General features: G+C 45.2%; 1 protein-coding gene across 1 annotated transcript in view; it reads right to left on the bottom strand.

Annotated features, from left to right (window-relative positions):
• Positions 1–5452: 5452 nt before the first annotated feature.
• The window catches only part of TMEM101 (transmembrane protein 101), a 103489-nt gene continuing 96194 nt past the window's right edge, over positions 5453–12747 (bottom strand). Inside the window, exon 4 of the mRNA XM_086923949.1 lies at positions 5453–7767. Within this exon, the coding sequence (XP_086780075.1) occupies positions 7459–7767 (309 nt within the window). The 3' untranslated portion in view covers positions 5453–7458. The remainder of the gene's footprint in view (positions 7768–12747) is intronic.

The following is a 12747-nucleotide window of genomic DNA, read 5'->3' as shown; positions in this document are numbered from 1 at the left end:
GTCCAGGGGCCCGGTCGTGGCCCCGGGTGGGGTGCTCCGGCCCTGGGCCTTGTCCCCCGGCCTGCCGCACTGCCAAAGGCCTGGGACGGGGTTTTGTGGTGCCGGGGGAGCCTCCCCTTGCTTGGCTGGGTCCAGGAGCCCCATCCGGGGCCCCTGAGGGTCCCGGGGTGGGCGGCCTCCCCACCCGGGCTCCGTCCTGGGTCCTGCCGCGGGGCAGGGTGCCCGGGACAGGTGTCCGGCGGGCCCAGGGAGGCTCGCCCGCACCTCTGGGCCGGGAGCCCCGGCTGGGTCCAGGGGCCTGGCCGGGGCCCCGGGTCGGGCGCTACGGCCCTGGGCCCTGTACCCCGGCCTGCCGCTCCACCCAGGGCCCAGGACCGGGGTCCGTGGTTCCCTTGCAGGCCTCCCCCCCTGCTTGTTAAGGTGTAAGCGGGCCCCGGGTCGGAGGGCCCGCCGGCCCCTGTCAGCCTCCACGGGCTGGGGCCCGGCTGGGGCCTTGGGCCTCCGGTCCGCCATGCCCCGGGCGCCTGCTCACTCCTTCCTTGGGGCACAGGGTGTCCAGATGACGTCCTTTTCGTGCCCGGCAATCTGGTCGCCCGTATCCCCTCGGCCATCTGGTCTCCCGTATCCCCTCAGCCATCTGGGCTCCCGTATCCCCTCGGCCATCTGGGCTCCCGTATCACCTCGGCCATCTGGGCTCCCGTATCACCTCAGCCATCTGGTCTCCCGTATCCGCTCAGCCATCTGGTCTCCCGTATCCCCTCAGCCATCTGGTCTCCCGCAATGCTTTCCTATGGGGCGACCAGATGGCCGAACTTCCCTGGAAGTCCCGATGAGGTGCCATTTGCCTCCCGGATCTCAGCGAGGGCTCCAGGAGGTCGGGTACTTTCGCGCCTTGGGTCCCCTCTGTCACCTCTAGTGCATGGATTACAAGAAAGGATGGTCATTTTCCTCCGGATTACTAGGGAGAGGGTCAGTCAGACCTCCGTGTGGTCTTACGATTCTGAATCAGGGGAAGGCAGGACCCGGGCCTGCCTGCCGGGGCCCCCAGGGGCCCGGGTACGCACCTGCCGCTCAGCCCCATTGCCGATGGGCCTTTTCCTCCGAGTTCTCAGGCAGACCTCCGCGAGGTCTGGCCATGCTGAGACGGGGCCAGGCAGCACCTGGGCCCGCCCGCTGGGGCCCCCAGGGGCCCGGGAACGCACCTGCCTCTCAGCCCCTTCCAGATGGTCCTTTTTCTCCGAGGTTTTTTCCACAGTCCGACCTCTGATGGGCACAATTCGCTTTGCATTCTCTTTTCCGCTTGGTTACAGTCCCAACTCAAATCTGTCTTTGTGCCCTTGCGATGGGAGGAGTGAGCAAACTATTAAGCACTTTATTTTCTCCTGTAAATTTTATACTAAATATGTTAAACAGTTTTTATGTTCATATTTCACTAAGAGAAGACCAATTAGCTTAGAGGCAGCATTTGATTCCATATTAGCTTTAGATGATGTGGACCTTATTTTTCACACTTGCACTTTTCTAAAATCGGCAGTAAGAGCACACAGATCTAGGTTTGAAGTCTGACATTAATATAAATAGTCCTGTCCTGTCTTTTTATTGCTTTTGTAGTTTAAGAATTTATCTACACTGTGATGATGTTAAACTTTGCACTAAGCCACTTTTTGACTTGTATAATGTATATTTTTAGATTTCTTGAACGGTCATTTTAAAAATGTATTTTTGTTTTCTGTGCTTTTATGGGTACTGCTGTACCCGAAAAAAGATGAACTAACTGGCTTCAGTCATCGCCTATTAAAATTTTTTTTTAAAATGTTGTAAATCAATTCTGATGTGATCTACATTTTTTAAAGTTTTTTTTACTGTCTCCACCAGTGTACGTGAACTTTTATGGTTAACTTTAACAGTTACCGAATAAATAACTTTTGATTTTATTTTATTTGAGTGTGTGAGAGTGGGAATGATAGTCAACGGACAGCATGAGATTCAACACTGGCCAGCGATGCCGCTTTAAAGGTGATCATGGCAAAAGCTTAATACCTTTGCCATTGGGTTTTCCCATGTGGCTCCTGGCTGCGCCTCAGGTCAAAATTTATAGACAAGCGCCGAGATGCCCCCGGGTGATTCGCGCGCTATAAAAATGTAAATAACATAAAGGCTTGCCTCCCTCCGTAACCGCGATAATCACAGTGCACCAAGGATCAAAGGAGAGTCGGCGCAGGACAGGGGGCGGGTTTGAAACTAAACCTGCTCACTGAAGCGACCCAAGAAGCAAGCTTGTGTTGGCTCGTCGCTCTATGAAAGATTGAGCCAGCCGATGAAAGGTGGAGGCTGGCAGACTTTAGCAACATCTTTTTGGAATTTTTCATGGCTTTTCGGCATGCTTGCAGCACTGTTCTGTGTACACTCTGTATCCTCTTCATGGTCTTAAGCCAGCCTGTATTTAGAAAAGTAAATCCCTCCGAATGCCTTGCACCAAACAAAAAAAAGGTAAGGGCGAAATTATGGCAATGGACACGCACTACCACAGCTAACACAGCCTCTTCCCTCGCCAAAAAGTCATTTTCCATGTAATTTCTGATAGAATAGGACCACATGCCTGTTGCTGTAATAGAACAGACCACTAAGTCAGACACAGGCTTGTGCACTTTCTTTCCAGCTTTGGCAATGCGCCTTCATAATTATTGTATTTCATTCTGCGCTGGATTGTCTGAAAGTTTAAATAAACATGCATTGGCCGGCACCTCCTCAATAGCATTCATGTAGCAAGCTCACGCGCCTTTCAGAAAATAGCGGTGCATCCAGTTTTAAGCAACAGGTGCAGAACAGGCTCAGCGATTCCACTGGATGATGAGGGCCGCATTGTGAAGAGAGAGGGAAGCGAGGATCTTCACGAATATGAAGAGACCTAAAACAGACCTGCGGCCGCGAGTCACGCACTGTGGTGGGAGAGGGGTAGGGGCATGTGCTGGTCTGGAAAGCAAGCGAGAGGAAAGCCAGATGACGCCTGATCGCGAGGAAAGCCAGATGGCGGCTGTGCACATGAACACGCATGTAACAGCAAGCCTTAGGCAAAAAGCTTGTGGTCGCATTTCTAATGTCCCCACTCACTAAATGTCTCGCCAGATCAGCACATGCGCTGGCTCAGGCGAGACCTAAAAATGCTTTTTGCTGATGCTGTGCAGTACGGGCAAAAAAACCACTACGAACTCAGCATGCATGCGAGTCCTAACCGGGGTCACTGTGAATTATGGGGCAAGGAAGGGCCACATTATGCAACAAGAAAAGGTCAAGTATGAGGCTTAATGCACCACATTTTGTGATAGTATTAATTTGTTATTTTGTCATTACACTGTCTCGGCTTTGGTTGCAGCTCATTAGCACCAGGTGAACTCCTAAATATAGCAATAAGCAACAGACAGGTGACCAGTAAAGCTGTGCAAACGTACTTCCTAGGCACTGCAACACATGTTGCTCCATTCTCAGTAACTTTTAAACCGTTTGCGCTAGACACATTTATTTGGATAAAATGTGCAGATCATGCAGCAGATGATAGATTATGTGGTAAAACTAAGAAATTATGCTATGGTGGGCCAGCATGATGGTGTCACCATGTATGCGTATAGGTTATGACATTGCTGCCATTTATTTTTTCTATTTACCATTCCAAGTTGCCAGATGCCAATCTTGAAAAGGAAAATATAGAAAAAAACATTTTAAGTGTGCGCATTTTTAAAAGTAAATGACTACAAAAAGTGCCTATAACTACACTAAGCATAATTTCTTTTCTTTCCCCCAAGTATGCGAAAAGGCAGAGTTGGTGAGCAACTGGGAAAGAAGTAAACCTAGAAAGGAAGTAATGGGCAGTGGGCTGTGGCGCAATGGTGGTGCCTGAGGTGCTGCGAAATAAGCAAAAGAAAATCATGACAATTCTTTTTTTTTTTTTAAGTCAGGGAGGCAGGATGATACCTAGCATTTGGAGGACAGCTATTTGACATTGAAAGCAGAACACGAGGGAGCAAGAAGAGACAATCTCATGGAGTGCTGAAAGAAAAGGAAAACTTTACTTCCCTGGACATGATCAGTGGAAAGATTCAAGTCATCCAATTGAAAGACAGTAAAGAGGATATCCTTCTGGTGAGACACAAGCACAAAAAGAGGGAGGAAAGCCATAAAAAACAAAGCACCCAACTGAGAGTGAAAGAATGCCAACCAAAGGTAAGTAATGGGGTGGACTAAAGCCCACTGTAAATTATGCTAAAGGATAAAGATTGAAAATAAAAAACATTGGTATCGCACCCGCATGGAGGGCCAGCTGGGGCTTCTGGGCCACAACTATAGGGTGTGGGGTCGTTTGCCTCTGATGTTCTAATAACAATCCTATAATGGACCAAGTACAGACCCCACAGCACCTGAATGTCAGTGGTAGCAATGGGGAGCAGGCACAAGCTCTTCAGGGTGGATAGTGTGGGGTGCTTCAAGCTCAGCTGTAATGAACCCGTGGCTCACTCACTCTTCTGGGAAGAGACGCACCAGCTGAAGGTGCGCCCGCACTCAGGTTATGACCACAGGTCTCGTGTAGACAGGCACCTAAAGTCTGTGCAGGGGTACATGGTTCCAATGGAATTGCAGGTCTCTGTCTCATGACAGACTCGCTTTTGGACTTTGGTTGAGATGGGGCATTGGGCCAGGGATCAAGGATTTCAGGCTGCTTGAATGCCATCTTCTTTGGGCGACACAACCCCGCCACAACACAAATACAACAACACAGTGCACTCTGGCACAGTTCACTACAACAGCAACAAAGTCTGCTTGGGCAGTAGTCCACTTGGGTACAGCTCGAAGATTGTGTAGTTTCCAACTAGAGATGCTGGTCGGTAAAGATTGCACTCGTGTCATTGATAATGCTGCTTGCACTCCCTCAGTCTTCCTGTGGGGAGGCACACAAGTTTCTGGGGTCAAGCTGCTTCTGGTTCTCCCTAGGCAATGTGCACCTTCTGCAGGTTTGCCAACCTCCTTCCTTCTCTGAGCGCAGAGTTGGCTTCCAGGCACTTCAGGACAGAGGAGCAGCTTGTTTAAAGGAATGACTCCGGGTAAGGTCCGCTCACCTCTAGGACGCGGGCTGTCAGGCAGACACCAGCTCTGGTTGCACAACAGTTTTCTGAATACTGTGTGGAGCACTCCCTTCTTTGGTCAAATAGAACTTGGAGCAAGTGGGTCAGCTGCTCATATTTTTATAAAGTTAATGCAAACAGCTAATGTGGATTTAAGGTCTTCTCTTTCAGAACCAGTTTGTAGGTGGTTCCTCCTAGTGTCCTCACCAGGCTTCCATCATTTCCTGAAAATAAATCTGCCACAGAGGTAGCTTCTACTTGTCAAATGGTGGGCTTTTCACAAGAAGGTCATATAAAACACAAATGGGGCTTGAAATTAGGACGCACAGATGAACTTATAGATTTTATTTGTTTATTAGCAGTCTCACCCAAGCAAAATACAGTTGACTGAACTGAAGAGTGATGAAATAGGGCAGGAGTTTTAGAGGTGAAGCATCACACAAATGACCACACAGTGGCCAAGACCTTCCAATACACATCTACCGATTAGCAATAACAGTTGACTGTATTGGACTAATTGAAGGTTTTTACCTCACTCAGAACCTGCCTGAGGCCCACCCTGGCATGGCAGACAGTCTCTCAGGATGCAAGCAATAGCTTTTCTGTGACCCTGACACCGACCCTCCCTCTGCCGCAAGAGCAGATTTCACGTAGACAGTAGGGAACAGCTTGCGAGTGTCCAGGCTACTTTTAGCTAGCTGCCATTGTTCAAGGGGTGACAATATCCTCCTGTCAAAGCCTGCCCCATCACCTGGGTTAGGACAGCGCCCTAGTAGGGGGAGAGAGGAGGTCTGAGATGTCGACCTCCTCCCTCCCCCTACTTTATTGAACTCTATATCCAAGCAGTATGGAATATCTGATATAGGATATGGATGCATTTCCACTCAATCTGAGTACCACAGGAATGTTTCCCATAGGCAAAGATTGGCCTATGTAGGAATTTGTTTACCCCATTCAGCAACTGTCATTGGTCCAAGCTGTGACCACTTCGCTCAGCGACTGGCCATACACATCTTTAGTGTCCCTCCCAATACGCCAAGTTTTTCCTAGCAATAAAGCCATCTCTGGAAAATATAATAATTTAAGAAATGCAGAGCACCATATGTAAGTATGGTCTAATTCAAGGATTGGTCACATAAAAAGCATAATCATCATTTCCGCCACAGCAGAATAAAAAAGCTCTCCTGCTTAAATATAACCTCCTGAAAGGGACATGGGCAAGTGGGTGAACAGGTCTCAATTCTTTGTAGTGAGAGCCACTTGCAGCAGAATGAAACAGCAGCTACCATAAGGGCTAGGGCAGCCATGCAAAAGAATCCAGAACTGAAACCCGCCACCTACAAAAGAACTGCCCCTCAAAAAGTTTTACATGATTTATTGTCAATTCCACTATTAATTTGTCATCGTTCACGTTTCTGGTGGACCAGCTTGTGCCTTTTCAACAACAGACAAAAAACAGATCCAGTAGGGGCAGCTTTCACCTTGCACTTCTACTGTCCTCCGAAGTCTAGACATGCCTTAAAAAACGGTCCCACTCTGAAAATTAGGAGTACATCTATCGCGTTGGCTTTCCAGGGCTCAACTTTTATTATAGCTTGACGAATGAGCATCATGTAGTTAGGTGGCATATGGGCAAAACTGAATGGTCGCTTCATGTGGCAAAGGAGCAAGTGAAGCTGCCTACCAAGAGCTGATCTATCCAGGCTAGAAATGCTAACTGTTTCACCTTCACATCTTAATGAAGCCAGCAAGCAGTACTAGGGCGGAAAACAACTCAGACAGTCGGTGACTTGCACACTACTGCTTCGGACTTTTGGAACAGAAACGATTAATTAAGAAAATTCTCATGCATGATTCAAATCTCAATTTTTTGACAAGGTTGGAGAGTTGCATGCTACCTGAAAAGAAATCACAAAAGTTTAACATAAGACATTGTTTCCAATAAGGAAACAGACTCATTCACAACAGTTTTTCTGTGGTTCTTACTCTTAAGATAAAAAATAAATATTTAGATTAAGTCAGCACAATGTCCTCCTCACAAAGCAGTCCTCTTAAGTGAAGGGTACTAAACGTCGAGGGTGCTGTCCGCTCTTATTGCTCTGCAGTCTCAAATTAGGAGGGTGAAAGAGCAATCTTGGACCCAGAAGGTGTATCCTTGGGCATGTGGTGTAAACATTAGAAGGCACTAAAATGTCCATCATGATAAAGTAAGATTTACAAAGAGATCAGTAGGGTAGTGGCTCATAGACAAACCACTCCTCCTCCTCCTTCAAAAGAAACAAAAATGCATAATTTACTTTATAAAAACACTACTTCTCAGGCAGGCTATCTTCTTGTGAGTGGTTCAACCGTCTGCTGCCAAGATAACGACTGCCCCAAAAATGCCTACGCTCTGCCCAATGAGCTTTAATTGGTTCCAGAACTCCACCCGGTGAGAGTCGTGCCAGTAACCTAGATTCCCATCAATAAACAGTATATGGAGAGGCAGGATGATGGCAAGGAGCTGTGCTGCTGTAGTGACATAGTAGCCAGACAGGAAGGACAGGGCCAGTAGACCATACAGAACGAAGAGTAGCTGCAGGGTGAACTCTCCCCCAAGGATGTGGTTCAGGTATGCCAGGCGGTCATCCTTGCTGTGCTGCAGAGAATAGGCCTAGGGAGAAGAAAACTAGCAAGTTAGACAACATATCTTCAGGTAGGGTGTTAAAACTGCAACATGTTATTTACTAGCCAGACATAAATGCAGCTCATTACCATTCATAAATATAGATAATTCAGCAAAGAGAACCCATAAATGCATAAACATTTCTAGAATGTATGTAGATTAGTGCTTAAAATGAATGAAATAACAAGTATGCGCTTCAAAAATGGCACGTAATGTAGCTTAGCGATTTGAATGCTTTTGGTGGAGTTCTTTGTGTGAACTGCAAGTTATTGGTTCAAGTCCTGCAGAATTATATTCAAATGTTTGTCCTGCCGTCATTAAAATACTTTGATTTCGGGTAATAACAGAGGTAATGTATAGTGTTACAAGACAGCAAATAAATGTGGTAGAGCCTCCGGAGTGAGGGACTTTCGGAAATAAAAAGAAAGAGGTGACTTTTAGGAAATCTACGGAACCAACAGGGGCCTGGAGTTATTAATTTATACGTACACATCTGGGTAGCAGAGCTGGGGTAAGTCCCAATATCGCCCTAATTGTATGCTGAATGGCTGCACTTTTCAGGCTCTGGTCAGCTGCCACATGGGGAAACCTACCAAATCTAGACATTTTTGAAAACTAGACATACAGGGGAGTCCAGGGTGGGATTCCTTGCGTGGATCTCAAAGTTTTCTTCCCCACAATGCCCTGCAAACCGCCAACTTGGCCTAGATCTGCACATTTACCTTGTATTTCGGTGAAGTAAACTTCCAGAATCAGCAGGAATCCGCAAAATTCATACCAGTCCAGCATTCCTCCACTTGTCCCGATAAAAATGCTGCCCAACCTGTGTGACTTGGCCTAGTGCCCTCGACAGGCACAAATTGAACCAAGCTCAATGAGTTGCTCTGCAAGACTTCTACAGATGTTTGTTTGATGCTTGCCTCTTGCATGCACTAGGCCCATGTATTTTTTGTGAAAGGTTGAGATTTGCAAGGGGTTCTGGGTAAAACATACTTGAGAGCCATGTCAAGTCACCCCACCCTTGATTCCCCTAGGTGTCTAGTTTTTAAAAAATGTACAGGTTTGTTAGCTTTTCCTAGGTGCCGGGAGAGCTAGGGCCCAAAATCCACAGCTATCCACTTTGCAAAAAGTGGGTCAGTTGTGAGTAGAAAAATGTGATGTATCCATACTGCATTTTGGGTAATTTCCTGTAGTGGGCACAAGTCATATCTGCACATGTAAGGTACAATTTTTATCAACATAGGAAGCATAGAATGGTGGGATATTTATGATTAACATTCGGATTTTGCTGCAATTGGACCTTCCAAATGTAAGTCATGTGAAAGAAAGAAGACATTTTGAAAAATACCCTCTAAGTTAGGGGTGGGCGGAATTTACGTAATCGCGTTACACAAATCTCCACGAAACTGTAAAAAAACTCAACGAACACGCAGAAATTCCACGAACACGTGGAATTGCTTGTTCTCGATGCTTTTTTATTGTTCGCAAGCGCTGTTTGCGTGCTCGCGGGGAAATATATCGCGAACACGCATTTGAGAACGCGAACAAGCAAAAAATTTCGCAAAGTCACAGAACGCAGAATTTTGGGAGATTTCGCGTTCTCCGCAGAACGCAAAATTACCCAAATTCCGCGAACGGAACGGAATTTACCGCCCAGGCCTACTCTAAATCATATGCTCCTACAGGTATCTACAAATTCAGAGATGTACAAATAAGCACTGCTCCTAGACTCCATACATTGTGCCCATTTCAGATATACATAGAATACCTGGATGCCTATTTTTCGCTCAACATATTTCATTCCTCATATGAATTGTTCTATACTTAGTACACAATGAAAAAACATTGTACAGTGCAGGTCAGTTGTTGGCTCTGGGTACCTCAGGTTCTTGGAGAACCTACAAAAAAATGTTATTCCCACAACAAAAAGGGTCTAGTGAAGGTAATGGTACACTGCTTTTGTAAATCGGCCATTAAGACAAAAAGTTACAGATGATAACTGTCACATATGGCTGTTTTTTTCTACTCATTTTCAATATTTATTTCAACAGTTTCTTTTGGAAAACCTTTGAGGGATCTACACATGACACCTTGCTGAATTAGAAATGGTGTCTACTTTCAGAAATGTATAGCTTTCGTGGATCTATTGTGTGTTTCACACTGGTTTGCACCACAAATTGGAAATAGGTTCAATGCAAAAAATAGGGAAAATGGACTACCTCTTTGAAAAATTACAAAACTGTGGTAACAATTTGTATTTTTTGATTCAGCTGTATCTGAAAGCTGGAAGATGGCGACTTGGCCACATCAAACAGTTCGTTGATGCAATTTTTATGAAAAAAGAAGACAGATTTATCCTGTTTTTCAAAAAATACACTCAAACTTTTGCTGTATTTTAGCTCTTTTCTCGGTCCCCAAGGAGAATCTACAAGCACTGCTTACCTTTAGAATCCCCAGGATACTGGGAAAAATAGTAAAAAACAACCGCAAAGATCCAAAAAAGGGATCAGTAGGGGGCGAGGGGGGGTGGGGAGGGTGGAGGATGAAGGTCTAGCAGAAACAGGTTAAAATGCCAACACACAAAAAGGCAAAGACAATCAAAAACTTCCATTTAAAATAGCCAATTCGAGGTTTAGAAAGGAGGCAGGACTGCTTCTGAGAGAAGGAGTTGAGACTGGAATGCATGGCAACAGTGCACCATCCACGTATACCCAGTCCCGTACAGCAGAGTACAATGTTTATGGTCTCAGAGATGATAAATTACCAAAAAGATCAAATCCGGGCGTGTTCCACATCATGCAAAACCAATTATAGAGACGCTCCTTGTAGCCACCTCTCCATCCAGGAGGCAGAACCCACCACCAAAAGCAAAGTCAAATTCAAAAGGTCTTGTGTACACGAGGTATTGGCTTTGTAAAAGCATGGCCGATACTACATATTTTTTATTTTTTAAAGGCTGCCCAAGTCATAATATTTTTTTTTTTATGGCTGGGAATAAACAACATGGAGGAAGTAGGGGGACAACAGGGATGAAGGGTATGATGGAAAAAAGCACTATTAGTGCGGACAGTCCCACATTGCTATTTAGGTCTCGCCTTGGAGCGCTGTCTCGAAGAGACATGCAATATCCAGGATATGGGCTTTAAAAAAAACACCCACTTTTTCATTGGTTCCTCTTACTGTCCTTCAGAAATGCTGGCTGATCATTGGTAAACACTTAATAGTCCCTCCTTTTGTTCTGCCTGGACACTGCCCCTGCAACATGAATCCTTTCATTATGCGCAAAAGGTTTTGCTTCAGTGCACTACTTTGTCTTTCGCTCTGTCCTCACTGCTTCTCCCAGTTCACTTCATCTCATGTGCCTTCATAGAACACCACCTCCTGCACTCTCGCAGCATGTTTGTATTCGCAGTAGCTGCTCTACACTTCTTCTCATGGGCTACTGCTGCCTCCTCCTCCCTAAAGGCTTTTATGTATGTGTATTGTAATAGTATATATTTTTTTCTGATGCGCTTGTGTGTTTGACATATGTATGATTACTGTTTATTATAAAACAGAGTGTGTTGCTTAATTGGTTTGTGGATTATTTTAATGTCCGTTAATTGCAACATCCTTAAGAAAGAAATGCAGCAAATGCACAACACTTATTGTTAAAACAAGACACTGACATATTATGTTTGCTGCTCGAGTTGCAAGCCTGCCAACCGCTTTTAAATCATGCATAGGCACCAACATTTAGACCGGATTTTGAAACAGCCCGGCACTACATCTGGCTGTTGTCCTCTTTACATTATCACAAAGGCATCAATAAATGGTGCTGTGTATCTTTTAAAAACGCAAATGTCCCTTTGCCTTGAATATCCTTTTTCGGCTTTCCGCTTCCAGTGGATCGGAAGGGCTACTGTTTTCTTTCCCTGCTGGAGCTAATTCTCTGTTTAATTACTGGCCTACTTGCTTTCAGAAGTGTGTTCCTTAACACCACTTAGTCTGCTGCTCATGTTTCAAGCCTGCAGCCCCCTTTCAAATTGCACATAGCCATGTCTCGCTTTGGTTAATTGCTCTTTTATTTCCTGTTTTTTTCCAAAGTTGTGCCCAGTAATGTATCAGGCCCTTAACGTTGGTATCCGTTTTAATTCTTGACTGTTTTATTTACAGGCCCAGAGTTAGCCCCTTGGGACCCATTAAAGCTCCCCATCTCTTCCGAGGTGCCTACTTTTCTTATGAGGTTTTCTTGGGCCGAAAGATATTTGATCGGCTCTTAATTAACTATTATTACAATGTTTTTGATCTAACTGTCACAAATATCATAGATGACCTAGAGGATGTAATAATCGAAGGTCAGAATAATCATATAAAGGATTTGCAAATAATTTGGGCAGGGGATTTTAATACAGGAACTTGTGAACTATTTCAAACATACTTCTTACGGGGATACATTAAGTAGAGTTGCCATTGCTAAGAATTTGAAATTCGCACAAGACCAGGATGTGGTTATCTCCCTCCAGGTTCCAACATGTGTGGGTCCCTTATCTTCTTCAAATATTGACCATATTTAATTAGCGAAGATCTAGCTAAATTCTTTATGGGACGTGTAGTTAAGGCTAGCTGTATGAATGCCCACAACCCCATTGTTTTAACTTTAAATATACTTGTGACCGCAGAAAAGGGCAAGAATAGTCAGAACAGGGTAGCATATAACAGAAATAAGGGCATCAGTATTGAATGGGAAAAGGTTGATAAGATGGCCTCTCATACAGACCTAATGACAAATTATTTGGCCGATATCGAGACAGTGCTCTCAGACTCCGCCTTATCGGAGAATGTCATAGTGGCCTTTACAAATTTAAATGGTCTCATGGCAGATCAACTAAATATAGTAGAAAAACAGACCTGGCAAGAAGTCATTATAGTGCCGATTTTTAAAGAGGGGGACAAAACGCAACCTCATTGCTATTGTCCAATTTCCTT

Source organism: Lissotriton vulgaris, chromosome 5 (genome assembly GCF_964263255.1).
Source record: "Lissotriton vulgaris chromosome 5, aLisVul1.2, whole genome shotgun sequence".
In the NCBI taxonomy this organism is placed as follows: domain Eukaryota; kingdom Metazoa; phylum Chordata; class Amphibia; order Caudata; family Salamandridae; genus Lissotriton; species Lissotriton vulgaris.
Note: the sequence above shows the minus strand (reverse complement) of the source record. Positions and strands in the feature narration are given on the sequence as shown.